General features: G+C 45.8%; 2 protein-coding genes across 3 annotated transcripts; both read right to left on the minus strand.

The window, feature by feature from the left end:
• Window positions 1-1,754: 1,754 nt before the first annotated feature.
• pgm1 (phosphoglucomutase 1) lies at window positions 1,755-14,499 on the minus strand. Its single transcript, XM_048976229.1, has 11 exons — window positions 14,145-14,499; window positions 10,411-10,573; window positions 8,065-8,211; window positions 7,818-7,943; window positions 6,068-6,258; window positions 5,373-5,527; window positions 4,179-4,294; window positions 3,773-3,908; window positions 3,321-3,504; window positions 3,087-3,221; window positions 1,755-2,006 (listed from the first exon to the last, which is right to left on the minus strand). Exons 1-11 carry the CDS (start codon window positions 14,388-14,390, stop codon window positions 1,917-1,919), a joined length of 1,689 nt encoding a protein of 562 aa, XP_048832186.1. The 5' UTR covers window positions 14,391-14,499; the 3' UTR covers window positions 1,755-1,916.
• A 650-nt stretch (window positions 14,500-15,149) lies between these two features.
• Window positions 15,150-27,789, minus strand: efcab7 (EF-hand calcium binding domain 7). Of its 2 annotated transcripts, XM_048976228.1 has the most exons (14): window positions 27,383-27,789; window positions 26,935-27,146; window positions 26,098-26,184; window positions 25,047-25,422; window positions 24,795-24,854; window positions 22,379-22,485; window positions 20,443-20,584; window positions 20,054-20,148; window positions 19,440-19,597; window positions 18,450-18,583; window positions 17,688-17,836; window positions 16,768-16,977; window positions 16,268-16,375; window positions 15,150-15,865 (listed from the first exon to the last, which is right to left on the minus strand). In XM_048976228.1, the coding sequence occupies exons 1-14, from the start codon at window positions 27,528-27,530 to the stop codon at window positions 15,791-15,793; spliced, it is 2,061 nt and encodes a 686-aa protein (XP_048832185.1). In that variant the 5' UTR covers window positions 27,531-27,789; the 3' UTR covers window positions 15,150-15,790. The 2 variants fall into 2 exon arrangements, with proteins under 2 accessions (XP_048832185.1, XP_048832184.1); XM_048976227.1 differs by having other exon boundaries at window positions 24,795-25,422.
• Window positions 27,790-27,884: the final 95 nt, after the last annotated feature.

The raw sequence follows: 27,884 nt of genomic DNA on the forward strand, positions 1-27,884 counted from the left end.
TTGTTCAGGGCGGATTCGCAAATTTACACCAGATGTTAGAACACAGAAATATATCCCCTGTCCTGGTCTCTTAGTTTAATTATTCAATAGAACACTGTCAAATTTCGCCGAAAGAGCTAAGCGCTCTACGTGTGCATCGCACATACGTTTATATGTATACGCACACATTATACATCCATCCATCTTAACCGCTTATCCAGGACAGGGTTAGAGTGAGCCTGCAGCCTATCCCGCTAAACACTGCAGGGAAATAGGGGAATGGGTTGCCAGTCTATTAAAAGGCACACGCTGAGACGCGCTGTCACACACTATGGGCACCGACTCACCTAAGCACGCTGTTGGAATACAGGACAAATAATCAATATTTCATATATACACTGACTACACACTACGAATAATGCAGGAATTCAGAAGGGTCTGGGTGTTAGCGGCAAATCTCCTGCCCCAGGAGGGCTGCACGGGGGGTGGAGGGTAAGCATGTTGTCTGTTTCGTCAGCGAAAAACATAGCGCTACATTATTTATCTCATAATGGCTCAGAATTGACTGATTATTTCTCTAAAAGCCTACTCTCGACTGTTAACTGCTATCGCCTGTTTCTGTTAACTAGAAAACTATAGGTGGGTCCGCCTTTCAGCACAATGAGCTCAAAACGTGTTTTCGCAGTAAAAACTGATATTTTTTTTCTATATTAATAAATACGCTACCAGCTATAGACCGGCGGCCGGTGGGAATAAAACGTGTAAATCATTCGCGCTTTAAGGAGCGCGGATTACCTGAGCTCCTATTTCGGAATCTGACCTTTTATCTAAATCCAATCGCGGTTACTACGTCTCCCCACCCGATGTATGTGGGGGCACCTCACTGAAGCCCCCTCTCAAACCACAACCCCGAGCTCGTTTTGCAGGGAACTGGGGAGCGCCGGCGGGGGTTTACTGGGTTTCAATGGCGCAGGCAGTGAAACGGGAGGGATCTTACCGGGGCAGAGCGGAGGCCATTGGTGGTGGGGGGGACGGGACGCCCCAGCATGCCAAGGCAATTTTCCCTTCACAGAGGCATACCTGCCTTTTCAGCTTTCCGGCTATTATTAACTAAATTGGGTGCAATTCTAAATCGGGAGAAGGAATATTGAAAACTTTTGGTGAAAAAAAATAACGCCGCTCTTTTCAGTTGAAGCCCCGTTACGGATAGTTGAAGTCTCGGCAAAACATGAAACCGTAGCACTATTTTATATATATATAAAAGGGGTTAAGATCTAGGAAAGAAAGGTTCCTGTGGGTCATGTTTTTGTTCTGTGCTTTTTTGTACATGCGGCTTATGGTTTTTTGAATGGAAATGGCATAGTATGTAATTTTCAGGCAAATTTATACATTCCAGAAGTTCCTGTTAATATTTGTCCCCTATAAATGGTTCCTCCCCTGGAACTGCTTCTAAAAGACTCTCTCACAGACAGTCTGCAAATATTATTATGCTGGAGGCAAGGACCAATTATTCACGGATACGCATCTCAGAAATGATATAACTCGCTTCATTATGAGGGGCCTGCAGAAGTTCAAGGCTCGGCCTCCATAACCACATTCTGTTTCTGCCTTCACTTCCTGAGGCTGAATTCATGGACCGGAGATTGATATCGCTCCATCTGCTTCGTCGCAGAAGCTTTATCTGCGCAGACAAGCAGGCCTGCATGCTACGTTGCAGACCTGCAGAGCTGGGTTGGGTTCCTGTGACGGGCGGACAGATGAAGGACAGATGTAGATCATTTTGAAGATCCCATTTTATTCTAGTGTTTGTTTTCTTTCCCCCAGACAGATAATGCAGTGCAGTGCAGTGCAGTGCTTTGGGAAACGGTAGACAAAAGACGATGTGATGTGGGTTGAGATGGAGGCTTGGCCACGTCCTGACGGTCGGAGGGAGGGGATCATGTGATCACAGTGGGGGCATCGCGGCCCGTCTTCTCCCGGAGCTGTGAGATCTTCAGGGCGATGCTGACTAGGGGACCCAGCATGACCTGTTTCCAGATACGAGAGGGACATGGAGCAGCATCAGCCTCGCATTACAGCACATCTGCGTATTAATCCTCTTATTGCTTCTACATTACCTTTATTACGGATTTTCCTATATTCCTTTATCGTCCCTTTACTTGCATTATCATTTGTTGTATTTATTTCTACTTGCATTTTGTTTAATTAGCTGACATTTTTATCCAAAGCGTCAAACATATTTCATAAACAGGGTGCAATAGTGTAATCACTCAGCTGACCATGGGATTTGAACCAGCAACCTACGGATCCTCAGAACAGCGTCCTAACCTGCTGAGCCACACGTCGCCTTTGCTGGATTCCTTTCTGTGCTACTGGACAAAGAAATCCCAACCCCCCCCCCCTGGATCACTGACGTTCTGCGGTATCTTATCCGCATGCATGGAAAAAACACCCCAACTGTGGAAAAACCCGTCTCAGGGCCGTTAGAGATGGGATGATGCAAAAGCCTGGGGCTAAATCAAACACCCTGCTGCTCTGTGCTGTTCCAGTCAAACAGCATAATGAGCCCTGGCACGGCACTGGCGAGGGAGCAGAGTCACAAAGACGGGGCTGTTCGTGTCGCACTCTGCCTAACGGGGTCACTCTGCCGTGTCAAATGTGGCCTTTTGTCTCTAGAAGTTCACACACGTACGTTAAGTCGACAGAGCATTTGCTTGGTTTGGGGGGTTACGTAAACTTTGGGGGGGGGGGTTGGGTGGGGTGTTTAAGCAGATCCAGAACACGATGCAGCATTGAAAAAAATACTATGATGTGGTACACAAACTGTACAGTGCGCTGCTACAAACCCTGAACTGAAGACAAATATCGTACTGGATGGAAACAGCGGAATGGGCCAATTTTTAGCATGTAAGCACTTAAAATAGTTAGGTCTGCCACACACCATTACACAAGCATAGCTCATTAACTTGAATCAGAAATCGGGGGTAGCGTCCCAAAGCTGGTGCCCAGTTTTGAGAAGAACCACAATCCACGATTGCGTAAAAATCAGTGCTGGGATTCTTTTGTGGTTTTGGAAAAGCAGCTGAATGCAACTCTGACGCCTTCACCTGTGGGTCCTCGTATATCTTCTGTGGGTCCTTTTCATAGCTGTCTATGTAGAGCCTGATAGTTGCCCCAGCACTGCCTGTGCCGCTCAGTCGGAAGATGATGCGAGAGCCGTCAGTGAACAGGATCCTCAGTCCCTGATGAGCACAATATGGGGGTTAGGGTTACTAGGAGCATGACGGCCGTCTCTCCACTCCGTTCCTGCTGTACCAGAGACACCAAATGTCACCTCTCACCTGGTTCTTGGAGACGCTTCCATCCACTGGATCATTGTATTCGAAATTGTCAGCTTTTTCCACCTCGTAAGTCTTGTCTCCTGCCGTGTGCTTCTGACCTATGAAGGCTGCATCTAAGATCAGGGTCTCCAGGTCCTTGATCATCTTGTTTGCAGCGTCAGAATCCACTTCTTCATAATCATACCTATTTGGGGCGCATTGGTGGCAAGGTCATGATTTCAGTTACGTTTACTGGCGTGCAGAAGTTCCTTAACAGATGGATTCCAAGGCAGAATCACAGCAGATACCAGTTACAACTCTGACTGGTCAACAAAAATTATTTTCAGAATAATCCAAACCCAACCTATCTGAAGGCTTGAGACCCTGAGCAAGACAGAAGACAGATGGACTGACAGACAAGTATAAGGACGCTACCACTGGAGGTCAGTGAAGTGCTGTAGCTCAGGGTTCACCTGGTGAAAAAGTTCCTTCCAAATTTCTGCCAATGGTCTTTCATGATCTCCTCTACACTCTGCTTCCGGGTCGCAAGGATCGTCAGCCATGCCAGCACTGCCCAAAGTCCATCTTTTTCTCGAATGTGGTCAGAACCTAGACAACGAAAGCGTAGAGTAAGATTGGCAACGTTCATAAAGAGTCAAGATCGTCGCAGATGCTTCATCTGTGCATCATGCTAGCCAAGCCAACTAATCAGCCCTAAAACTACTCAAGGTTTAAGGTTTTGGGTATATTCATATTACCCGTGATTTTACCAATAAGGTGCTTAACAGAAGTTCTCAAGATCCCGTCTTTTTAAGGTATGGCGAGACCTTGCATGCTCTGCTGAAGCGAGACGAGCCCCAGAGAGGAACATTCACCCACCTGTACCAAAGCTCTCCTCCCCACACAGGGAAAGTCTGCCGGCATCCATCAGGTTACCGAAGAATTTCCACCCAGTTGGCGTCTCATACAGCTGGACCTTGGTAGCCTTAGCAACACTGAGAAAGCACATGGTATTCAATAATACGCAGTGAGAGTGTCTTACGTCAGTCCCTGGTATCGCATTGCAAAGCCCACATCCTCTTCAGTGCAGAAGAGTATAGTGTTACACAAATGAGACTGGAGGAACATTGCACATATCCTTCTTTATGAAAGTTACTCCATTGTGGCCCCCTGTCTTAGAGGAGAATTCTACCCAAAAATTACAGTTAATTTTGTCCCCCATCACCTGCCAATGTACCCTTAAGCGTTTCAATGAAATTATACTTCACATTTCAGAAACAAAAAATCGACACTTCTTTCCTGACAAAATGCACCATCTTAATTCGTTCCACAGGTATTCTGTAATCTTCCTGTCAGTGCTGCTCGCGTCTAATCCGGATTATCCTTCATCATCTGGGGCCTCAGGTTTTAACCTCACATTCCAGCCTGGAATTCCAATTAAAATCTTGTTTTTATTAAAAGATGACACCCCCTTCCTCCTTTCATGGTTATTAATTGTCAGCTCATCTCCGGTAAGATAAGACCTTTGTGGGTCCCCTGAACTGGGATTTCTTTGTTGCCCAATAGCAATAAATAAATAGAGAAAGAAAGAAAGGAAAGAAAGAAAGAAAGGAAAGAAAGAAAGAAAAGTGTACAGTAGAGAAATGTTACAGTGGCATCAGATAAATAGCCCAAGTTTGCACTTGGACTCCAAGCTTAACTCTAAACTGTAAGCGTCTCAAAGCAGAGCATTATGGGATATATGCGAAAAAAAGCAATGTACAAATAGACTATCTCTACTCATACGTGCACATATAAAGTGCCATTTCATTTCATTATACCACAGGTGGCATGAGTAGGGTAGAAAAGGTGCATCATTTAGTGTGAAAAGGAGTCTAAGTTTATTACTGAGAATGGATAAAATACCCAGTTTATTGATATTGTGAAGCTGAATTCCCCATTTTGGAAAGTAACCACAGTGATGCTCTTGAAAATCATGAAGAGTTTCTCATGCGTTTCTGTCACGCATGACGGACGTGTCTCACGCTGAACTGGCTTTAGCGCCCTCTAGTGGTCAGCCCAGACACGCCTCACCTGTCCAGAGCCCCGCTGGTAGGCATGCTGCGGGCGAAGCCCTTCACACCACTCTTCTGGAAGTATGGAATGCTGGTGACGTTGGCGCCGATGACGGCCACCGAGTCCGAGGGGTTGACAAAGAAGCCGTGCTTCCCGAGGACCATGTTCCGATCCTGCGTGGAGGAGAGGTTGGAGAAACCATGGAAACGGGGCACATTACACGGGAAACTCATCTTTGCCAATCAGGTTCAGGCTACATTTGATTAACTGACACCCCGCTTCGTCACTGGTTGGTCTACATGACTAATGAACATCGTGTAACATTCCTGTTTTTCTAATTCCAGTCTCGATCTTCCGATTATCCCGTTTTCTTACAAGCCCCCCACTTGCAGACTTGGGAGAGGTGAAGACCATAGACAAAACCAGACCTTCCCCTGGTGACAGGACATGCTTGGATATGAGCGCTATTCACCCAGTGGCACCTACGGTCCTTCAGTCACCTTGCTGCTCCCCCTGTTCAGTGTAGTGAGTACTTGTGGCCAACAGGGGACCTCAAACCTCGGCACCAACCCACAAATGCATGATTAGCGCGCCGGTAAACGTTGCTGCAGGCCACATCGTGAGCTGCACGACGCATATGTATCTCAAGCATAACATTTACAGCCTTCATACCCGCAAAGAAACCGCAGGACGCGCAAAGAGGCAGCACTCACGCCATCGCCGTCGAAGGCGGCCCCAAAATCGTACTCGCCGCCCCGCATGGCCTCCACCAGGTCAGCAGCGTAGGTCAGGTTGGGGTCGGGATGGTGGCCCCCAAAGTCTTCCTTGGGGATACAGTTGACTGCAGAGTTGGCTGGAGCACCGAGCTCCTCACAGATGATCTTCTTAACGTAGGGCCCCATCACTGTGGAAAGCACCAGGTGTCATTCTCACGCTCTCATCAGGAAGCAACCGATCTTTATGGTGGTATAAAAACTGGTGTATATGTTTTTTTCATTGCAGAAATACTACTAGTATCACTAATTGTCCTACTACTACTATACTTCTACTACTATACTACTTCTTCTACTACTACTACTACTAATAATAATAATTTCCTTAATATGTTGATACACTGTTTTTCAGGATATGTTAGTTGTGTACCCTATAAATTTGTTTGCATCTTGTGTGTACCGTCTTTGCGTTTTGTCTGTTTTGCACTAAATGTGCGTTCGTCTGTGGTCCACCTTCCACATTGTCTGTACTTCTCCCTTAAACGTTTATCTTAACCTTACTGATGACTAAGAAAAAAAAAAATGGAAAAGAAAAAAAAGAATTAAATGACACTTCTGAAGGGGTAAGGGGTCACAGGGGTCATTTATCATATCAGGATTTCATGAATTCATTCTTAGTTTTTCTTTAATCAACGAAGGATGAAAATGCTTCTGTGCTATTCATGTCCGGTTTGCACAAAGGCAAAGAGCTTTTTTTGTTGTTCCAGAAGTCAGCTATTATAGCAAAGTGCATTGTGGGTAAGGGTTAAAAGAAGACGCCCAATTTAACACCAACTTGGCTGAAACGGATCCACACGATAGCCAGCAGACATCCTTGATGAAAGTCACATTCTCCCTCTCAGATCTCACTATGACTTGGGACACTTTCCTCGAACGGGCAACTCGCTCCAAACACATGAAAGAGCAGCACTTAGTGGTGGCGGTTCGGGACTTAAGCCCCACAGCCAAAAAATTAGCATGTGTCTGAGCAAGGCTCTTGATATGCCAGTGATCAGAAGGCTATAGGTTTAAATCCCAGGGTCACCTGAATGATGTCACCATTGGAACCTTGAACAAGGCCGTTAACCCCCAGTTGCTCCAGGGACTGTCGTCTTGCTGAAGTGAGCTTTAATAAACATTCAGAGCAACAAAATATGTATCTCCAGAGGTTCTCCTGGAGTGGCTGCCCACTTTCCCATAATGCACTGCTCCATCACAGAGCACCATTGGCCAAGGCCTCGGGAGGAGCCATGCTCATTGGCCGTGCTGCGGGGAACAGCCGCCGCTGTGTGCCTGGGGCCTCCCTCCCATGCCTGGCTGGAGCGCTGATGCTCCGCAGCTCCCGGCCCACATTCCTCAGGCGGACTCTGGCAGCCATCTTTTGACACGCGGACGCTCCCGACACGCTTGTTTACTGGCGGCATGTTGAGCGCAGCAGAGCTCCAGGCTGCGCAGCCTGGGTGAGACTGAACCGGCCCGTTAAAATGGCAGCAGCCATGGAAATTTGATTACCGTTAGATGAAGCAGCACCCTAACGCAAGTCACAAAGACATTAATCTCTCTGTATTTCATGCTTGTGTCAAACACAACATCAAAAAACAAACAACAACAATAATAATAATAACCACAATAACGTGTGTGTGTCTGCGTGTGCGTCTGCACTTGATCACGATCTGCTTGTAGGTGTTTAGGAATGAGGTCCAGCTCTTACCTCCATGCATGGCGTCTAGCCGGACCTTGATGTGAGAGGGTCCAGACAGCAGCTCCTTCAGGGCAGCGAAATCAAAGATGTCCCTCAGCATGTTGGCATACGAGTCCACAGAGTCCACGATCTCCACTGTGGAGCAGAGATCCGGTGTAACCCAAGCAGCCCGTCCCCGCCTTAGGTACACATTGCCATCTATACACCCCTGTCCTGGGCAATCTACCTCACGGATGGACTGTGGACACCCGCTGACCTGTGAAGGGCTTGGGTCTGTTTTCCAGGTCAAAGGTCTGCTTGCCGATGGTGGACAGGTCCACTTTGAGGTCCGGGCAGATACAATACTCCTCGATGGTCTTGCTTATTTGGAAGATTCTGTCTGTGATGCCCTCTGGTGCAGGGCCTGTGAAGGACAGCACAGGACAAGACAGACACTTCATTAATCCTGAAGGAAATTGCAGGTTTACAGTTGCAACACAGACATTAAGACAGTAACAAAGTCATTCAGACCAACAGACAGTAATAACCGACAAGGAATACTACAGAAAAAGTACTACATACAATTCTGTAGTAGCAGCTGAGAATGCAGAGTATCTCTGGTACTCGGTTAGGTTCTGTAGCTAAACCAGTAGAATCTTGTGCCAGTACCATAAAGGTCATAGGTTCGAATCCCAGAGATCATACATTTTTTTTCCCACACGTGACCTTTCCCTTTACTGTAAGTCACTTTGGATAAAATAAATATCGTATCATGTCAGAGACGTTAATTTCTGGGGAACCTCTAGACAGGATAAACATTAGAGAGGCTGGTTTGTGGCTGCCTGATTAAGCTACATAGCATCCCTGACATGCAAAGCAGTCACAGCACAGCGGCTGGAGAGGGCTGCAGTTCCTCACACGCGTCACGGTTTGAAGCCGAGGTGAAAACCACAATGCTTAGCCGCCCCAAGGACATGGCAGCCAACTGTCAAGTTCCACACATAGAGTCCCCTCCAATGGTGGAGCCCCTTTCACGAGACGAAAATCACCTGGACAAACACTGAATCTCAAGGCAGCAGAAGCCAAAGGACAGAGATGGAAATCCCAGGCTTAGCAGAGTCCATCAAACAAGCAAATGCTAACAGGTATGGAGCAGGGTTAGGAAAAACACTGACATGAATGTCAGATAACAGTGAAGTGAAAACCGCTCACATAAAGGCAAAGCTTGTCTTCTTCAAACAAAAAACGTCAAAACGTTGTCAAAAGTTCGCTGTGGTATTCGCAGGATGACGGGGAGAGCTACGAATTTCATTCACCGTGACAATCACCTTCTGTCAGGAGTTAAACTCTGCACTTGTTTTGTTAGTTTTCTTGTGGGTCTAAAGGCAGGAATGTAGCAACGAGTGACTTTTGTTATTAATGTGATGACTGAGTGCAGGATCTTGGCTCGTCTGGTCATCATGAGTCAGCTGACTGCTGCGGCTTCGCTCTTAATCATCTGACCAAGTTTAAAGAGGATCCTCCAGTACGGAGAGCCTTTGCCCCCTACTGGTGAAATACGTCAAGCTTAAAGGGTAAGAAAATTAATTAATCTTACAGCATTAAATACAAACATTATGATTTTCATTTTGGCAGAATTTTTGCTCATAGACTTCGACAACTAAATAACAAAATGAATATTGTATTTTCATGCATTTTCTACAGAAAATTTTTTGCATAGTAACGGTCACCTGAACATAAAAATTCCGTGATCCTAGCTGTACAAATCACTGCAAACACTGACATGCTGTCAAATACACTGCAAATATGTAATATAAATAATTATGTCATAGCATGTTACTTCAATCATTGAAAAACTTCAAAATTCACCTCGATATTTCCATTAACCATCAAATAAACCATCAAGGATTTTATGACGACACTTTGATTAGCTAATCAGTACCTCACAGCGTTATTTAACTAATTTCATTAATTAAGCTGGTGTTGAAATTTAATGGTTGGATGGGATCATATGAGGTGCCCCTGAGGAGAGGTTTGGGAACTGAAGCGATGTTCATCTAACTGTCCAACTAGATATCAGTAACTTTTTGGAGAACAGAAGAAATCCTTCTTAGTTTTTATTTTGCCACTGATAATTTGCGCATTTTCTAATGTTAAACTGTGTGTTTTTTTCTGGGCAAATATATATATGTGAACTACATCAAACCTACAGTACATTAGATGTGAATACAGACGCTCCTATACTTACGAACTTTCAACTTACGAACGAAGAGGACTGTAAGTCCAAACTGTGTTCACTGGGCTCCCGTTTCCTGTCCGCAACATCAATTTTTTTTCTGCGTGCCAATTCCGGATAGTACGACTTCTGGCCGCTACTACAACCACACAGCAGCGCAGCGTGTGCACTCCCATTATCCTAGCTCTTTGTACTTGCGTACACCCTTAACATGATGTTGAATAACGACTCACGAACATTTCAAGTTACGAACGGCCCTTCAGAACGCATCTCATTCGTAAGTAGAGGAGCGTCTGTACATTTAATTTGAATACAAAGAAAATCCTCTGCATATATATTTGGAAACCTTCAGTGATGCGAGTGGATGGCCGCTGTCCTGCCTCTCACCTCCGCTGGAGATGTTGTACTTGATGCCAAAGTCCCCACTGGGGCCTCCTGGGTTGTGACTGGCTGTCAGGATGATGCCCCCAATGGCCTTGATCTCCCGGATCAAGCAGGACACCGCCGGCGTCGACATGATGCCATTCTGGCCAATCACCAGGCGGCCGATCTGCAGCGAGGCACAGGGGGACAGTCAGTTCCTGTCCTGGGGGGCTGGTCACACTGGGGTCCTTAGCAGCGCACAAAGACAACAACGAAATGTGGAACATCTCTCAACACAAGCAAAACCAGGGTTGCTGACTGGGATACTCAGGACGGGCCACATTCTCCAGTTAATACAACATATGGAAACTGTGATCATCAGACCTTCTCCAGAGCAGCTCTGATCTCAGCTCTCCCCAAGAGTTCTGGGTTGTAATTCAAAGCGCACGGTATTTAACAACCGCCTGCACGGATCCGCTTCTCATGCTCACCACTTCCTCACCCCCCCCATTGAAAACACAAGTGGCAGATGGCAGCACCAACCTTGTTGAAGATGTGTACACAGAAGTCAGAGAAAGAAAGATTTGCAGGGCAAAAAAGGGCACGAGAATCATATATCATGCATTCAAAGTGAGCGTACGGGTGAGCGTAATGAGGCACCGTCAATAAACGGCAACAACGGGAGAGAATAGATGCTCCCAAGACTGTGATATTAGGGCAGCACAGCCAAGCAGGAAATCAGCTACAGAGTAACTGCTTGCAGATGGGTACAGTGTGGTTATATAGCATCTTTCACAATGTCCTTAAACATACGTATCTGCGGCACACGGCTCAGTGGGTAAGGAACTATACTTGAACTGACCCAAATGTTTCCAGGTTCAAATCCCAGAAAGAATCCTCTACTGTAACCCCCTCTCTGGTGCCCGAGTACCCTGGAGCAAAAGTATTTAAGCTAAACTGCTTCAATAGAAATGCACAAGTGTATAAACAGTTGGCCAAAATTGTACTACTGTAAGCAATTTAAACTGGAAAAAAAGCACATGGAAAGGAAATAATTGTGATGTCATTTAGAGGCCAAACCCCTTATTTCACAAAATAAAAGTTCTGGAGTGGAAGAAACTTCCTTGCGATTCTTCGGTGCGCCTGTTCCACTTAGAATGGTAACTTCGCACAGAACTTTGCCGTCTTTAAAAAGCCAAATCCACAAGCATCTACCGTCTGACTTGAAGAACCGAGAGGGACATAATGGCAGAGACATTTCTGAAGCTACCTGATACATTAGTTCTATAATACAGGCCTTCTGCTTGTCATTCACAGGTTCTGCTCAGAGGGACGGATATCTAACAATGTCAAAAGCTCCACGGGAATTACCATCCGTCGTTAGTCAGGAGCCAAGCAACAGAAAGGGGGTAACTTTAACCAGATGTCCTGGAATGGATGAGACGACAAGATAGACAGGAAAATAGACAGGTCAGTCTTTAAAGTTCAAGCAGAGCGTACAAAAATAACGGCAGGACACACTCGGGCGGGGAGGGCACTGTCACGCACACTCCCACTCAGTTCTGGGCCGTCACCAGCGCCAGACCAAATTACAGAGTTAATCTAGTCCCAACTCCACACATCCAATCAAAATACAAAACGTTATACTTTCATTTAACTTTTGAAACCCAGTGGAATGCCCTCAACACAATTCTAATACTAAAGTGTAATTTAAAACCAGTTCCTTGGGTGTGATTTAGCTTAAAGCCATCTACAAATAGACAGCTGAACAGATCTGAACATACTCACAAGTAATACAAACACACACACACACACACACACACACACACACACACACACACACACGTTCCTTTATTAAAAATGAAAATACACATTTTTCCCCAGGTAACGTTATATTTTGTCAAATAAACACATGCACTATGAAGATCATCCATAATTCTTAAAACAAAAAACATCATGCAATTTTCTTACTTTTGTATTAAGTTGACATTTATTCCAGCGATTAAATAGTATGTAAAATCCAATATTCATACATACCATCATGTAATATGACAGTATCTCCCAGACACCAATATGTACATTATTAGTAACTGATCCATTTGCATTAATGCAATGTAATGCAATGCAATGAAAAGGAGGTGCGGTCTTGAGACCACCTAGTGGTCGCTCAGAGGATTGAACATGAACGATCTTCCGTCATCGGTCAACAGTTATACTTAAAGGGGTAGGTTTAATTCCCCCCCCCCCCCCCATAATCTAGATTAATAAAAAGATCAGCAAATCTTTTTACTCCTTCAAACTAAAATATATAATTTTTTTAAGCCATAAATTATTCACAGAAATACTGATGATAAAAAGGATCGTCTAACCAGATGTTTTGTTACAAAAGATTTTTCTGTGAACTCGCTAATTAATCATATGATATTATCAAATCAGAGTAAAATCATATCACACTACCAACAGTTGTCAGACTGGGTTTGCTTTAGACGTAATTTCTATACTATAATGAATACCAAGTACGTTATTAATGTTAAACCGGTCTGCAGGCTTTTTTAAAAAAAATCAAATTCATGCCCGTTGCTGAATTATACGTTTAGCTCCATATTGCAAAAACTTTAAAATGTCTAGTATTAAATTATTGCATCTAAGGACTAAAGATTACATGCTAAAATATCAGAATTGGCGGCTTTATGAATAACAAGCGCAGCCATAAATCGGCAATGGGTAAAATGTTCATGCGATGTATTTGAGACTTGATTTACACAAATAACATTAACGTCTGCTTTGATGCCTTTATGACAGTGGTTACTGGTATTGAGCTACACTTCACGTTAATTAAACATTAATATTTTTGAAGGGTCGGGGTTATTTCTCTGCTTTGTAGTTTTCGCACACATGCGCTGCAGTGTAACAAACACGACCAGGACAGTCACCCCCTCCCCTCCACGGCTGTCAGATGCGCAGGATCCGGCCGTGTCGCGGCAGTTGCTCATTACATGTTATTTTATTTCAGATTTGACCTCTCTAAAGGTAAAAGATTTTACCTCTCTAAGTCTCTAAACTGAACTTCGCCAGCCCTGCAACTACCAAACATCCTTGCGTGCGTCAGCATACCAGCGGTGCATCCCAGCGATTTCAGCTCATTTTCAACATACACAGCACTGTGTTTCACATGCACTAAAGGTCATTTCCCAATCGCCGATGCAAAAAGGAAGCCGCGACAGACGTACGTTGCATTTAGTAACTTGTGTTATCGTTGTGAGGGGCGACATATTTTCTGTCCAAAGGCGTCAGTAAGCGAAAGGGCAAAGGCGACGCCGACACGACCCCTTCCCATCCCCGAAAGGTCACTCGACATTACTACACCTAAAAAACTCAACAGCTGTCCCTCTATGAACTAGCTTGAACTGCAACTAAAATAAAACTTTCATTAAAAATATTTTGCTTTTGGATGAGCTATGAACTAATATAGAACAAATTGATTTTGAAACATCTGTGATACATCGTTTCCTTTGGGGTTCGTATCAGCTGAGCTGCAGCTTTAATTCCATCCGGTGGCAATTAAACAAGGAAACTGCAGAATAAGACCGATTCAAACACAGATGTATAATCTGACGGGAGGAAATGTTTGCTTTTAACAGGGAGGGATGGTGCCATTTAACGTGCAGTACGTGTACCCGATCCTCCCCCCGCTTACGATGCCAAATAATGTGCGACAGGCGGCTTGTCATACTGATAGCGCCACTCGGCCCACCTACCCCGTTCGCCGCCGCGATCTGCACGATCAGTTGCACCGCATCCTTCGCGAAAAACCTGCCGTCTCCCCCCACCACCAGCGTGCCTCCCTGCCTGTCCTGGGGCTCGATGGTGGAAATTGTACTCTGGATGAAGTTCTCGGCGTATTTCTGGCTCTTCTGAAAGACAGCAACCCTCTTGCGCAGGCCGCTGGTGCCCGGCTTCTGGTCGGCGTACGGCGTCGTCTTAACGCTGATTATTTTGTACATTTTCGTCCCCGAAACGTTTCACCGGCGTCGTGCGGCTCCGCAGGGCTGGGATCTGCGATGGAACCGGTCATACACGTACGCGGTCTCCCTCCGGGGGGACGGGGAGCCGCCCCCACCCTCCCTTTTAAAGAGACAGTGCAGCCTTTTCTTCCTGTATAGCTCCTTAACTAGGCTATGAACGATACTTTATTATGATTTTTGCAAGCAATATCTACACGATCATGTTATTAATCATACAGTGATTAATGTAATACATAATGCATAAGTTGTATTTATTCATCCCAAAGTATGCCATATATATTTTAATAGCTACTGATTGTGTATTTTCCTCAAAAGCAAAGAGGCGAAGATGATTCATACAACTAATATGACATTTAGCAGACCAATATACAGTTACAGTAGAGAAGGTCAAAGTGTATAACCACTATGTGATATAAATAGCAGGTCGGGACTACCCCGGGAATTAAGGGTTACAGGCACTGGCAATGAGGCCAATGCACCCGACTGACAGGCTGAACAGGGAGCCCAGAGAACGCCCCCGCCGAACGGCCACCTTTAAACCCGCAGCGGCTACACGAGCCGCGCCGCAAACAGACACCGCGAACATTAATTTCTAAATATATTTAAATAACCGTGCTGTGCTTTTCAATGCATTCCTCTTCCATTTGTTTATCCAGTACAGGTTTACAGGGTTCGATACTTAAATAAATACAAATTAATAAACAAAACCTACCTTTTACAATCACATAGAAGCATTACTAAAGTGACTGTGGTAGTTTATTGATTTTTTTATGGATCCATAAACTAGTCCTTTGCAGTAGAAATAAAACACAATGTTTATGCTTACAGATATTTTATACAGGTAATATTTTATATTTTGTTAGTGAGCTGTTACCCAGGGGACAGTGTGTTACTCAGTGGGGTGGGACACTTCCTGTAGTCAGAAAGTCACAGGTTAACGTCTCACCGTTGGCAGTGATTTCACCTGCAAGGCCCATAACCACAGCCCCCCACCTCCCCCATTTCTGTCCAACTCTACCTTCTTAACTGTGTCACTTTGGCTGGAAGTGTCTGCTAAATAAGTCAAAATGTAGACAAGATAAATGACTGAAACAGATGGAGAGATGAAAAATGGTCTCCACAATGTAATATAAACCTAATCCCCCCCCCCCCCCACACACACACACACACACACACACACACACACACACACACACACACACAGAAACAAACTGCTAGCTACTCATCCCTTTCCTCCGTTTCACACCCACCACTCCAGGGCATGGTTGTGGGCCTGGCCTACACTAGATGCCAGTGTGTCCCAGGGCCTTTGGGAAGGTATTGCTACTGCCTCATTAATGGCAGCTCGTCGTCCCACATGGACGGTGAGAGTCTGCAGCTCAGGTTAAGATGCTTTCCACACAGCTGTAGATCCACTCCTGCTTCTCATTGACAGGAACAATGTGCTGACAGACCTGAAACAAAAGCAGACATGACCAAAGTTATAATCTATACAGCAAAACGTAGTCCAGTCTACAGTACAGCACAATGTCATCTATATCAATGTTTCCCATTGATCGGGGACCCCTAGACAGGGGATCTCGCGGAAAAGAGCTGGGAGGTAGCAAATATGTGGACCGGCCATGGATCCTGGAAGGGCGGCATGGTGGTGCAGTGGTTAGCACTGTGAGACCCGGGTTCGAGCACTGTGAGACCCCCCGCGACCCAGTAAGATAAGCGGTTTGGAAAATGGATGGATGGATGGATGATTAAGTGAAATGTTTGACATTAATGCAGTTCCAAACCCTTACAGGCACCGTGTATTTAGTATGCAGTTTCGCACCATGTGAGTGTAGAAGGAGCATAAGAGATCGTACCACTTTGCTTCTGGGGGGGACTTCCACAGCAAACATGCTTAAGCCCCTGCTGCCACAGCAGTTCTTACTCTGCTCGTTGTTTACGTAGACGGTCACCTTCTCTGCAGACTGCGGCAGCAAACATTCACATTTAGCAGAATATTTAACCTTGTCAGACATACCTAGAACCCCTATGCACGAGTCACAATGGCACGGCTGGCCGAATGAACAAATATATGAATTCAACACACAGATTCAGTCCTTTATAAAGGAGACCTGGCATAGCTGCCTTTGAATTGATCATTCAAACACATAAGAATATAATAATGATACAGGCCAAACATTGTGTGATTTATACAAGCCAAAGTGGCACAATCCTTTATTCTGCTTACAGGAGTGAAACAGAGGCTTCAATCTTTGAAAGACACGTTTAAAAGACCCATCAAACGAGTCGCTTCAACTCAAAGTCACCGCATTTGGCTACGTAGAACCTTCCGGAATGCCTCCCGGTACCAGCCCACCTTGTTGTCGATGACGGAGGAGATCCTGGCTTCGCTCCTGTAGGTGTGGACGAGCACGTCACTGTGGCTCTTCAGCGGCCTGGCCTGCCCTTTAGCGATGACAGACTCGCACACTGCGGCGTGCAGCGCCCTGCCGGGCGACTCCAGGCTGACGGGCTGCATGGTGGGCTTGGAGGCCTCAGCGTACACATTGACCACGAAAGGACACGCCTGCAATCGGACATGGCAGGCGGATTAGTGCTTGCTTTACGCTTGTTATCAAGTCTAAGCAGCACACAACTGAAGGAAATCTATTGCCATATAAAATAGTTATATATTACAGGCAATGAGGACAATTACTAAAAAGCTAATGCATTACATAATTACTATACTGCTTATAATATTTATATATAGTATATATAATATCTTTACTGATCAATAAAAACTGCCTATGTTCACTTTTTGATGGTTGAGACTGTCTACTGATAGGGTTTGACATGTAATTGACCAATGATTTATGAAATCATCCATTTAATTATGTTTGTACTAGTTAACATTTGTATTTGTGATGGTCATTTGTATGGATTACTCACTAATTTTAACAACTTAACATTGATAGCTAGAAACTTAGCTAATTAATATAATTTGTGAATCGTGAATACTGACATACTTGCCTTATTGACAGCAATCCATGCAAATACATTTAAAACATTCAACTATTTCCTGATGGCCGTCTAATGATTTTTTAAATATCGTGGCAAGGGTGCCTCATCATGTTGTTTTAACGCTCATTTTGCAGTTTTTTCATGCTCTTGACATAATAGATCTTCAGAGACAGGCATTCTTCATCAAACGGCCATGATATATATAGTATATAACAACATACATGACGGCAATGCAGCTGGTAGAAGGTGACAGCACAAAGCCAAAGGATTCCATACCTCCACCATCTCCAAAGCTCTGTTATAGCCCATGGACTCCAGGGTTACCCATAAGTCACTGGGGTCGCCCTCGCGGTCGTTCGCCTCCATCAAGCTGAGCTCCATGAAGCCCTGGCGTGTCAGCTGGTTCTTCCTGGTGTCAAAGTTCTCTGCAGAACAAGCAGACATCCATCGACAGGTTCCTCCGTGGCTCTCAGTCCATGTTCAGATGCATTCTGGCCTCATGGTCGCCTCTCTGTGTGTCACCGACTGCGCACTGATCTCCGCTGTGAGTGTGTGTGTGAGTGTGTGCACCAGTGTCCTGGCACCTGCCCAGGGTTGGCTCCTGCCTGTGCCCCTTGTACCCAGGATAGGCTCCAGTCCCCCCACCCCACCCCACGACCCCAGTTGAGATTCAGTGGTTTCAGGAAATGGATGGATGTTTAAACCGATGTTTATAAATCAACTTTTTAACTCTCACAGTAATATTAAAATTGACACCTTGAAGAATTGAAATTTGTAATAGAATCGATCCCCCGCCCCCTACCCTAGTCCTAACCCAGTGAGCCCCCCACACCACTCACAGATCATAATAATCATAATAATCTTCTTCTAGATTTCTACTCATTTGAATATTATATTATCTTTTTCTCAGACACTGATGATGCTACATCATTAACAGTTCCTGTTTTGCAATTTCCTGCTTCTTTGGCTGCCACATGACCTGCTCTGAATATGACCATCTCCCATAGCAACATAAAGCTGCCAGTTCTGCACAGGCACCTTTGCAGACGGCCCAAGCATCCCCGTCGCATTTCTCGCCGCTGCTCCTCTGCTCAAAGAAATTGTATTCCTCCAAGCTGAGCAGCCCGTTGCCATCCAGGTCGATGACCTCAAATATGTCTGAGAGGGCAGCTCTGTAGGAAAGAGTGGGCAGACATTCTGGACGAACAGGCTGCGAGAGATGTGCAAGTGATCACTCCGTGCAGTGTCACACACCGGAAGCTTATGCACTCGCATACGCACAGGTGCCCGTGAACATGATGAATCAGAACGTGTTAGGATATGCAAACAAACACACAGAATATGAGCTTAAAAGTGAACTGAGATGTGTGACGACCATACAAATGTACCATCTGTGCATGTCAAATCAAGTCAATTTCCCTGGACAAGCTAAGGGCCTTGCTCTAGAACCCAACAGTTAATGATTACTCTTCACGTTATGGGATTTAAACCCACGACATTCCGGAAATGGAGATAGACCCCTAACTCTTGTACTCCACACCGGCCTGGGCCTTTGAGAGGAAGCGAGTAACTGAAAAGGGTGGCTGTCATGGTGGGAGAGTCAGCAGTGACCTTTTCCGGTCATTTCTTTGCCCTGAATCTTGGTAGTTGGAAGCTGGTCACCACTGGGACCTTAGAAGCACTGCAGGTGAGGCTTCCCCTAAAGACACAGGTGACCTACAAAGGTTTTCTCCCTAGAAGAGCCCTTACGTTTGGAACGGGACCCTGACTCCCCCGCTCGCCTGCTTACTAAGCCTTTACAGGCCTCTCCTCGCATCTTAATGAACTTAAAAGCTTCTGTCGCTTGCATACAAACCCCCTACTTTTCAGCAGAACAAAAGCGTCGATGGAAACGGGCCTGAGTGGAACGCAGCTCAGTTTGAATAACCTCAGACCCACGGCTCACATACAAACGTGGAATGGACATGCACACGTACCGCGTTCTTAAAGGGACAGTGCACCATTCAGAAAGAAGCCTGCAGAGTGTACCTGAACTCCTTAGTGAGAGCCAGCTCCCCGGTTTCGGTGCGATATACCAGTTGGGCAGCCTTTGTCACTGGCTGCCTGCTCTTTCTCAGTCTGCAACCCGTGGTAAACGGTATTATATAGTACGTGCCGGCGTTCAGCTCTCCCTTCCAGCCAAATTTCTGTCAATCAACAGGATGCATCAGTAAATTTGGCCACTAGGGGGAGATATGCACACCTTTCACATCTGTCCCACTGCATTGGACACTAGAGGGCAGCAGACACATGTCTCACCTGCTAGAATTGGGCTGTATCGACACACTCCACATGATCTCAAAATGTAAATCTGAACAATTCACAGTTATACAAATGCATGTTATTTACATCCCCTCTCATAGTTTTATGAATATTTTCCAGGTTAGCTAACATGTGCAGAATGTTTGTCATCGAAACCATACAACTACATGAAACTATATGAAAGATATGACTTGAGGTGTTATATACCATCTCATATATACCATCTCATATATACCATCTGATATATACCATCTGATATATACCACTCAGAAACATTATTCTGCAAAGAAAGTGCTCCGTCAACAACACATTAAAGGAAACTGAGCAAAACATGCACTGACCTCTTTATCGTGCAACTCCGTACAACAGACGACGTTAAAGCCTTCGTTCACAAGGAACAGCGCAGTGTCGACGTTCATCCAAGATGAGGGTTTGTCTGAGGAGAGAAAAAAAACCAGCAGAATGAAATTCCGGAAGGTTCTACGTAGCCAAATGATGCTATAGGATACAAATGAAAGGAACAAAATTAGAAGGGGAATAAAACGTGTTAGACGAACAGAACAACAGCAGGAACAAAACGGGCGGGATGAACAAAATGCAGACAGCGGTGAAATGTATGAGGGCAGCTCCCTGCTCTCTCGGTCTGTGGCCAGTTTTGTGACTTGGCCCAATAACACAATTGGGGCCCTGCAGTGCTGCATGCTGGGTAGGCAGGCGGACTCCTCATTACCGTCCACCGGACAGAGGTTCATTGGCTGTACGGTGAGGAAGACGGCCGTCGGCTGGGCAAGGTGCAGACGGTATTGCAGGGACACAATCTCTCCATTGTCCTCCAGGTGGAAGCAACCTTTCAAACTGATGTGATGCCAGTCCTACAAAAAGGTAGCTTGTTGAAAGCACGTACAGGTAGGGATTGTGATAAACTGTTTAAAGTTACAGCATAAAGTAATTCCTTGAGACGTTACTTACATTTAAATTAAACATTTTTTTAGGCACTTCTCATGTATATCAACTTAAATGAACTACCACTGTTTAAAACAACGGTCACCAAAATAGTCGTGGTTAATTTCGGCCCTTTTGTTGTGCGACATGCAAAAGCAGATAGTGCCACCAGGGGGAGCTATGGTGCCAGAAAAGTCAAAACAAAGGAAAGCCTGCAGGGGGGGAGGGGGGGGGGTTAAAATACCAAGTACAGTAAAACCCTGCTGACTGAACAGAAGTGGGAACATTAAACAAGCCACTCTATTAAGGTTTTATGCCCTGGAAACCTGTACTGTATCTTTCTGACGTGGCCTTAATTTGTTTATATATTAAACAAGTGTTACTTACTACATGCAGCCAAGTCTTAAAAATCTATGTTTGTTTGAAACCAAGAATATTTTAACTGAAACGTGAATTAAAACTGGAATTTAAGATTAAGATTAAGAGATTTATTGTCATATGCATGGTAAAAACAGTCAGTTACACCGTACAGTGAAAGTCTTACTTGTTCCGTGGCATCGACCTAAACATAGAGCATTAAACACCAACACAGTGTGCGATACAAAAAAAGGCTATTGTGCAAAAACATACACATTCAGAAATAATTTACAATATTGTGGAAAAGAGCAATTAAATAAGAACTGAATTGAATATAAAGTTCACAGACTGGCCTATGTGGTGTGCAGGGTTTACAGAAATTTTAAGTATACTATCTCATTAAAAAAAACTCATTTCCATTAAGGAATACGACATTTTAAAATCTGAAAAACTGACTGGTTAAAAAAATATGTATAAAAAATATTTCATAGATATGTATAAAATTATGAAATTGTGAGACGTCTACAGGAAGGCCGATAAGGGTGCATTGTGGGTATCCCATTCAAATGCTGAAAGATGTTTTTGCTCAATCCATTGGAGATTCGTTCAAGGAAATATAGTTGTTTTGCTCTAGAAGGATTAGTGGTCCCTGTTGTCCGAAAATAAATGGAAACTATTTTGCTAGCTAATAAATTAGAGTAAAACAAAGACATAAACCCCGACATGGACAGAAATGTAATTCCTTTAACAAAGCCTATTTACTCCGAGGGCTGTGAAGCATAAGGGATCAAACAGGAGAGGGTAAAAGACTCGGGCAGTTTGTACACCTGGTAACAAATGAAACAAACAGCCTCGAGCCCTGCGCCACTTTAAACCCTGAAATAGTGTCCCTCAGAGGTGGCTCTGCCTGACGACCCACACAATGGAGTGTCACAGCCCGACCCCCTCTCTGATTTACCACAATGTGCCCCCTCCCCAGGCCTCACCCACGCACGCGCCCCCCTCACCCCAAAAACACAACCCCGCTTGCTCGCTCGCGGCTCCCAATTAGCAGTTTGGGCCGGAGCGACATAACAGGCCGTAAAACAACTGTGCAGCGCGATGCTCAAGGCGGGAATTCCTACAGCCACCCCCGGACACCCCCGGACACCCCCGGACACCCCCAAATCCTGCAGCTTGACACACCGGTTATTATTTTGTGAAAAACTGCAGGGGCTTTAAGGGAAGCCGAGCGCAAAGGAAGGACAGAAATAAGAGATTGGTGTCAGAGCCCCAACCCAAATTCTCCCAGAGCACCAGGCCTATCGTGACGGCGGGCCGGGGACAGGGCGAGCAGGCCTGCTGACAGACAAGGCCGGTCACCTAACCTGCAGCGAGCGGGGCTCCAGCAGTTTGCTGCTTCTCGTCCCACCGGCTCCTGACGTGGATGATCTCCGGCTGCGGGCGGAGGAGGGCCAAGCGGGGGACCTGTTTTCTGCCCCCCCCCAGACCACCAGAAAAGCACCAGACAGTTAGAGTCAGGAACACCGTGGGGGAGAGGCTGACCTTCAGGAAACTGCCCTCAGCTTCAGCACCTCTTAAATAAAAGCACAAACAACGAAGATGCCATCACACAGCACAGTACCACACAACACACCTCTTATTATAAGATAGACAGGCTGACCAAAAGAGTCTGGAATTAACGATAAGCAAAACACCCCGAAACTCGAAAGGTAGCGTCCTCTGACACGTTCTCCAGAGCCTTAGATACCCATAAGCTCAGCAGTGAGGCAGCTCAATGAAAAATATACTGGCAAAAAAATGAAGAAGAGGGATTCTCTCAATTTAGATCTTTTCAGCAGACGCCGAGATTTGTTTGACCGCTGCTGTTCGATCGTATTTCAGACTCGAGAACTTTCTACCTTTCATCACCGCAGCTAAAATTGGAAATTGTGCCATTTTGTCACGGACAACATAGGAATGATACGTCCTGGGTGTTGAACAATATTAAATCATCACCCCAGGTGCTGATGATCAATGCAGAGTCTGCAAAAAGCACAGCTATATGCCGCCTTGGTGTTTAAAGGTGTTGCGTGCTGTGGTGGAGTTTTGTATTGACCGTGTGGTTGGCATGGTTACCAGTTAACGTGAATGTAAGAGGGCCGGGTCGCTAACATATAAACCAAAATGATTACTTGTGATCCCTTTCAACTCATATTTATTAGTAGGAGACATGGGCACTGTACATACCTTTTGGATTGATTTAGCCAGTCTGGAGATACAGGACACATAGTATAGATTTTATATTTATTTGTTTGTTCAGGAGGGGGCGGCATGGTGGTGCAGTGGTTAGCACTGTTGCCTCACACCTCTGGGACCCGGGTTCGAGTCTCCGCCTGGGTCACATGTGTGTGGAGTTTGCATGTTCTCCCTATGTCGTCGTGGGGTTTCCTCCAGGTACTCCGGTTTCCCCCCACAGTCCAAAAACATGCTGAGGCTAATTGGAGTTGCTAAATTGCCCGTAGGTGTGCATGTGTGAGTGACTGGTGTGTGAGTGTGCCCTGCGATGGGCTGGCCCCCCATCCTGGGTTGTTCCCTGCCTCGTGCCCATTGCTTCCGGGATAGGCTCTGGACCCCCCGCGACCCAATAGGATAAGCGGTTTGGAAAATGGATGGATGGATGTTTGTTCAGGAGATGATTTTGAGAGATACAAGCAAACATCTTAAAGTTGGGCCATCCAGCATCTCTGGAGAAGTTGGAGTTAAGGGCTCTGCTTAAGATCGCAATGGTGAATATATTGCGAGTGCAATGCGTCATTTTGGACAAAGGGCCTGCCGAATAAAAATAAATTTTTTGGTGCCAGCTATGGGATTTGAACACATAACCTACTGGCCACAAATCCCTAACCATTGAGCAACACATTGTCCTTAGTGTAGCAATGTGGAAGAGGGGTCAACAAGCAAGGCTGTTGCTTAATGGTGAAGGGGAGCCTGCGATTGTACCATTAAACAACATGCTTCACTGCGGTAAAAATTCAGCTGCTCTGAATGAAAGAAACTGAGTGGGAAATGTAAAGGTACAGCATGCACTGTATGGAAGTGCATTATCCCCTTCCAAAGGACTCACCACAAGCCCCAGTGAGACCTGCACCCCACAGTCCATTGACAAAATCAGCTCAAGCAGACCCAAACGAAAGCAAAGTGTGAGACAGAGGGGCGTTTAACCTACATCAGTGACAACATGCACGCTGAATAAATCAATACCTCAAGCCGGAGAGCATAATGCGCTAATCTGGGAAAGTATCAAAAAGCCTGTTTGTTTTTCCAGCCGTCCGTTTGAGGGACCTCCCCCAGACAGTCCCGCAGCCCCTCCCGCTCCCCGGGGTCCAGGCGGCTCTCCCCCAATCAATAGCCTGAACACGCCCCGCCCGCTGCACATCCACTTCATCTTCTCGGGCAGTCTGTTTGCAGTTCTCTCATCTCATCTTCCAGCCGCGTAGGTCCTACTGTCCTTTATCCACTCGCTTATTTAATCAGTTAGATAATTCTGTGAGGCATCCTATTACGCTCTCTAAAGAAAAGGCAAACGGGGGTCCGGCAGGGCTGCTTTGGACACACCAGGACTAGAAGCATTTCTGGTCTTGCTTATAAATAGGATAATAAATCAGCACGGTTAGCTGTACCCTTGGAGACCCCTGGTGCTTTTATACGTCTGTAAACACGGAATGAGGGGCATGGGGTAGCCTCACTGTGTTCTGCTGGGGGGGGGGGGGGGGGCGGCAGCAACGGCAACAGCAGTCATACCTTTCCTCGGAGTGGTGTCCAGCTCTGTTTTCAGGGTGCTCTCTGAAGCCGCGGGGCCGGGCTGTGTGGAAGGCCTCTGGAGAGAGCTCTCTGAAGCCACAGGGCCAGGCTGTGTGGCAGGCCTCTGGAGAGAGCTCTCTGAAGCCACAGGGCCAGGCTGTGTGGCAGGCCTCTGGAGAGAGCTCTCTGAAGCCACAGGGCCAGGCTGTGTGGCAGGCCTCTGGAGAGAGCTCTCTGAAGCCACAGGGCCAGGCTGTGTGGCAGGCCTCTGGAGAGAGCTCTCTGAAGCCACAGGGCCAGGCTGTGTGGCAGGCCTCTGGAGAGAGCTCTCTGAAGCCACAGGAACAGGCTGTGTGGCAGGCCTCTGGAGAGAGGTCTCTGAAATCACAGGGCCGGGCTGTATGGCAGGCCTCTGGGGAGAGCTCTCTGAAGCCACAGGGCCGGGCTGTGTGGCAGGCCTCTGGGGAGAGCTCTCTGAAGCCACAGGGCCGGACTGTGTGGCAGGCCTCTGGGGAGAGCTCTCTGAATCATTGCCGAAATTCTGCCTCTTCTGTCTGCCATCGGCTTCCAGTCTCTGAAGGTCCGTGGTCTGACACTCCTCGGTGACGAACACCAAGAGCCTGCAGAACTGAGCGCCATGGAGGAGGAGTTATGTCAGCAGCAGGCGTTGGAAGGAGTCTGACATTGGTCAGTACCGAATTGCCACGGCAGTGGGGGGTGCGATTTATATTGTTACATCACAACGGACACACGTGCATTAGTGACATTGTGAGAAGATGCCGTGTAAGAAAGATTTCTAAATAATTCTAGAATAATAAAGTTTTAATCATTTTAAATAAGACGAACACTGTTTATGGTACAATTTCAGAAAATATATATCTAATGCATATGATAAAACGAGTGTGATGTAGCACAACCATCTTCGTTAGCCACGTGAGTTTCCCGCTCGCTCCGCATGCACAGGGAATTGGCTTCAGTAACGTGCGCATTCATAATAAAAAGATAAGGCATGTGCTGTTATTTGTGTTTATTGTTTGGGAAGGAGGAGGTTCTGACGATACTGGGGGGAACCTCGTGCCCCCCGTCCCCCATACTGCTGACACGCAGGGGTGGCAGCGCACTGCAGTTTGATGCACAGAAAGGCCGGTACTGTTATCCTCCACGAAAATCACGTTTCTCCACCGCAGTCAGTTTTGACAACGAATTAATTACGCTGCTGTTCTGCTTCTGTTAATTGCAAGCAGTGATCTAAACGCATTATTTGCAAACACCCATAAAGTCAGTCGGCGAAGGAGGATCTCACCTCGTTGTAGTCCAGCTTTCCATCCCGGTTAATTTCCATTATGGAAAAGATGCTGTTTACTTCCTCTGGACTCATCTTTTCTCCGGTCTAAAAAACGAGGGCAAGTTTAAAAACTAATTACTAAACTAAGATCAATGCAAAATAGCAAAATGGTGGTACAAATTGTGTCAATGCTCTGTGTATGTTCTCTGCTGTGTGGGTTTCATCCCACAGCCCAAAGACATGTAGCTACATTAACTGGAGTTTTTTAACTGACCAAACAGAATAATTATTAGTGTGTGCATACATGTGCCCTGAAACGGACTGGCATCCTGTTCAGGGTGTTTCCTAGCAGTCTGTCCTATGCCCCTGGGACTCTGATCAGGATAAGCTATAAGAAGATAGAGATCGGGAGACATTGTTGACACACCTCAACACACAGTGTACAACAACGAAATGTGTTCACTGCATTTAACCCATATGTGACATAGCAGGGGGCAGCTAATTCAGCGCCCGGGGAGGAGTGCTAGGTGGCAGTACCTTGCTCAGGGTACCTTGCTGGTAGGGGATTCGAACAAGTGCGCTTCCCTAAACATTAAGACACCACTGCCCAGTAAGATATATGGAGACTTGTACGATTCAGTTTCACACTTATGGGTTTGAATCTCGCCTCAACTTTGTGTGTGTGGAATTTGCAAATTCTGTCCACATCTCATGGATCTCCTCCTAACATCCAAAGACATGCAGTTAGGCTGACTGGTGTGACCAACCCTGACTAAGATAAGCAGTTGGAAGACAGGTGTTTTTATGAAAAGAATCTGTCAATTTATTAACAGCGAGATACTTGGCATTACTCACTGAAGTGAGGACTCTGTAGAGATCGCCGTGTGAAATATATCCGCTACCATCTGGATCCATCTTTCTGAAAGCCTTCAGCACCTCAGTTTGGTCAATTTGTTTCTCTTTTTTAAGTATTTCGCAGAAGTCGTCAAAGTTAAGTTTGACTGTACCCGGGGTCCAGTACGCACCCAGAGTTTTCAGAGACGGATTCAGCCCGGCCTGTTGCAAAACTGTAAAAAAAAAAAAAAAAAAAAAAAAAACACGCATATATCAAATGCTGCTTATGGACTCGTACAATGGACTCCGGGAACCAGGTCAACTAACAATGTTTTAATGGATGCCCGACTTCTAGAAAAAAAGAACATCTGTCTAACTACCAATAGGCAATGCTCTGTTTTAATGAAAGGAAGTTTATTAACTCTACCACAGAACAAAGGTTTAACTGCCTGTGTATCGGCCTTCTTACCTATGCACAGTTGCTCCTTGCTTTGTATGTTTGCTAGACTGGACTTAAACACCGCCACGTACGCGGCCCTGCATCTCGTGTAGAATCGCTCATCCTCGGTCTGCTGCGATTTTTGCAAACAGTGGGACGGTGTGATATACGACGACATCCTTAAATGTTAAATTGTAATGCAGAGTCTATCCTATAAACCGCAGACCATATTAGTTAGCTAGCATGTCGATAACCGTGTTTCAGGCAACCACGCAGCAAACGTACGCACTAGCATAGATGAAAGCACTTATAATTTATACTTAAAACGTTCCCTTAATTTCATCTAGTTCGCCAGCAGGCTAAACGGAGCATCATCGCCTGCCGCATACATCCAGGCCGTTGCCATGTAAACAATGTGTATCGTTAAGACGGGCAAGGACTGAAACATAGCGCTACAACGTTCCGCTGAGGACAAAATATTATAATAAAATAAAATAAAAAATACTCACGAGGCCAACACGTCACACTACAT

This window comes from Brienomyrus brachyistius, chromosome 15 (genome assembly GCF_023856365.1).
Source record: "Brienomyrus brachyistius isolate T26 chromosome 15, BBRACH_0.4, whole genome shotgun sequence".
NCBI lineage: Eukaryota > Metazoa > Chordata > Actinopteri > Osteoglossiformes > Mormyridae > Brienomyrus > Brienomyrus brachyistius.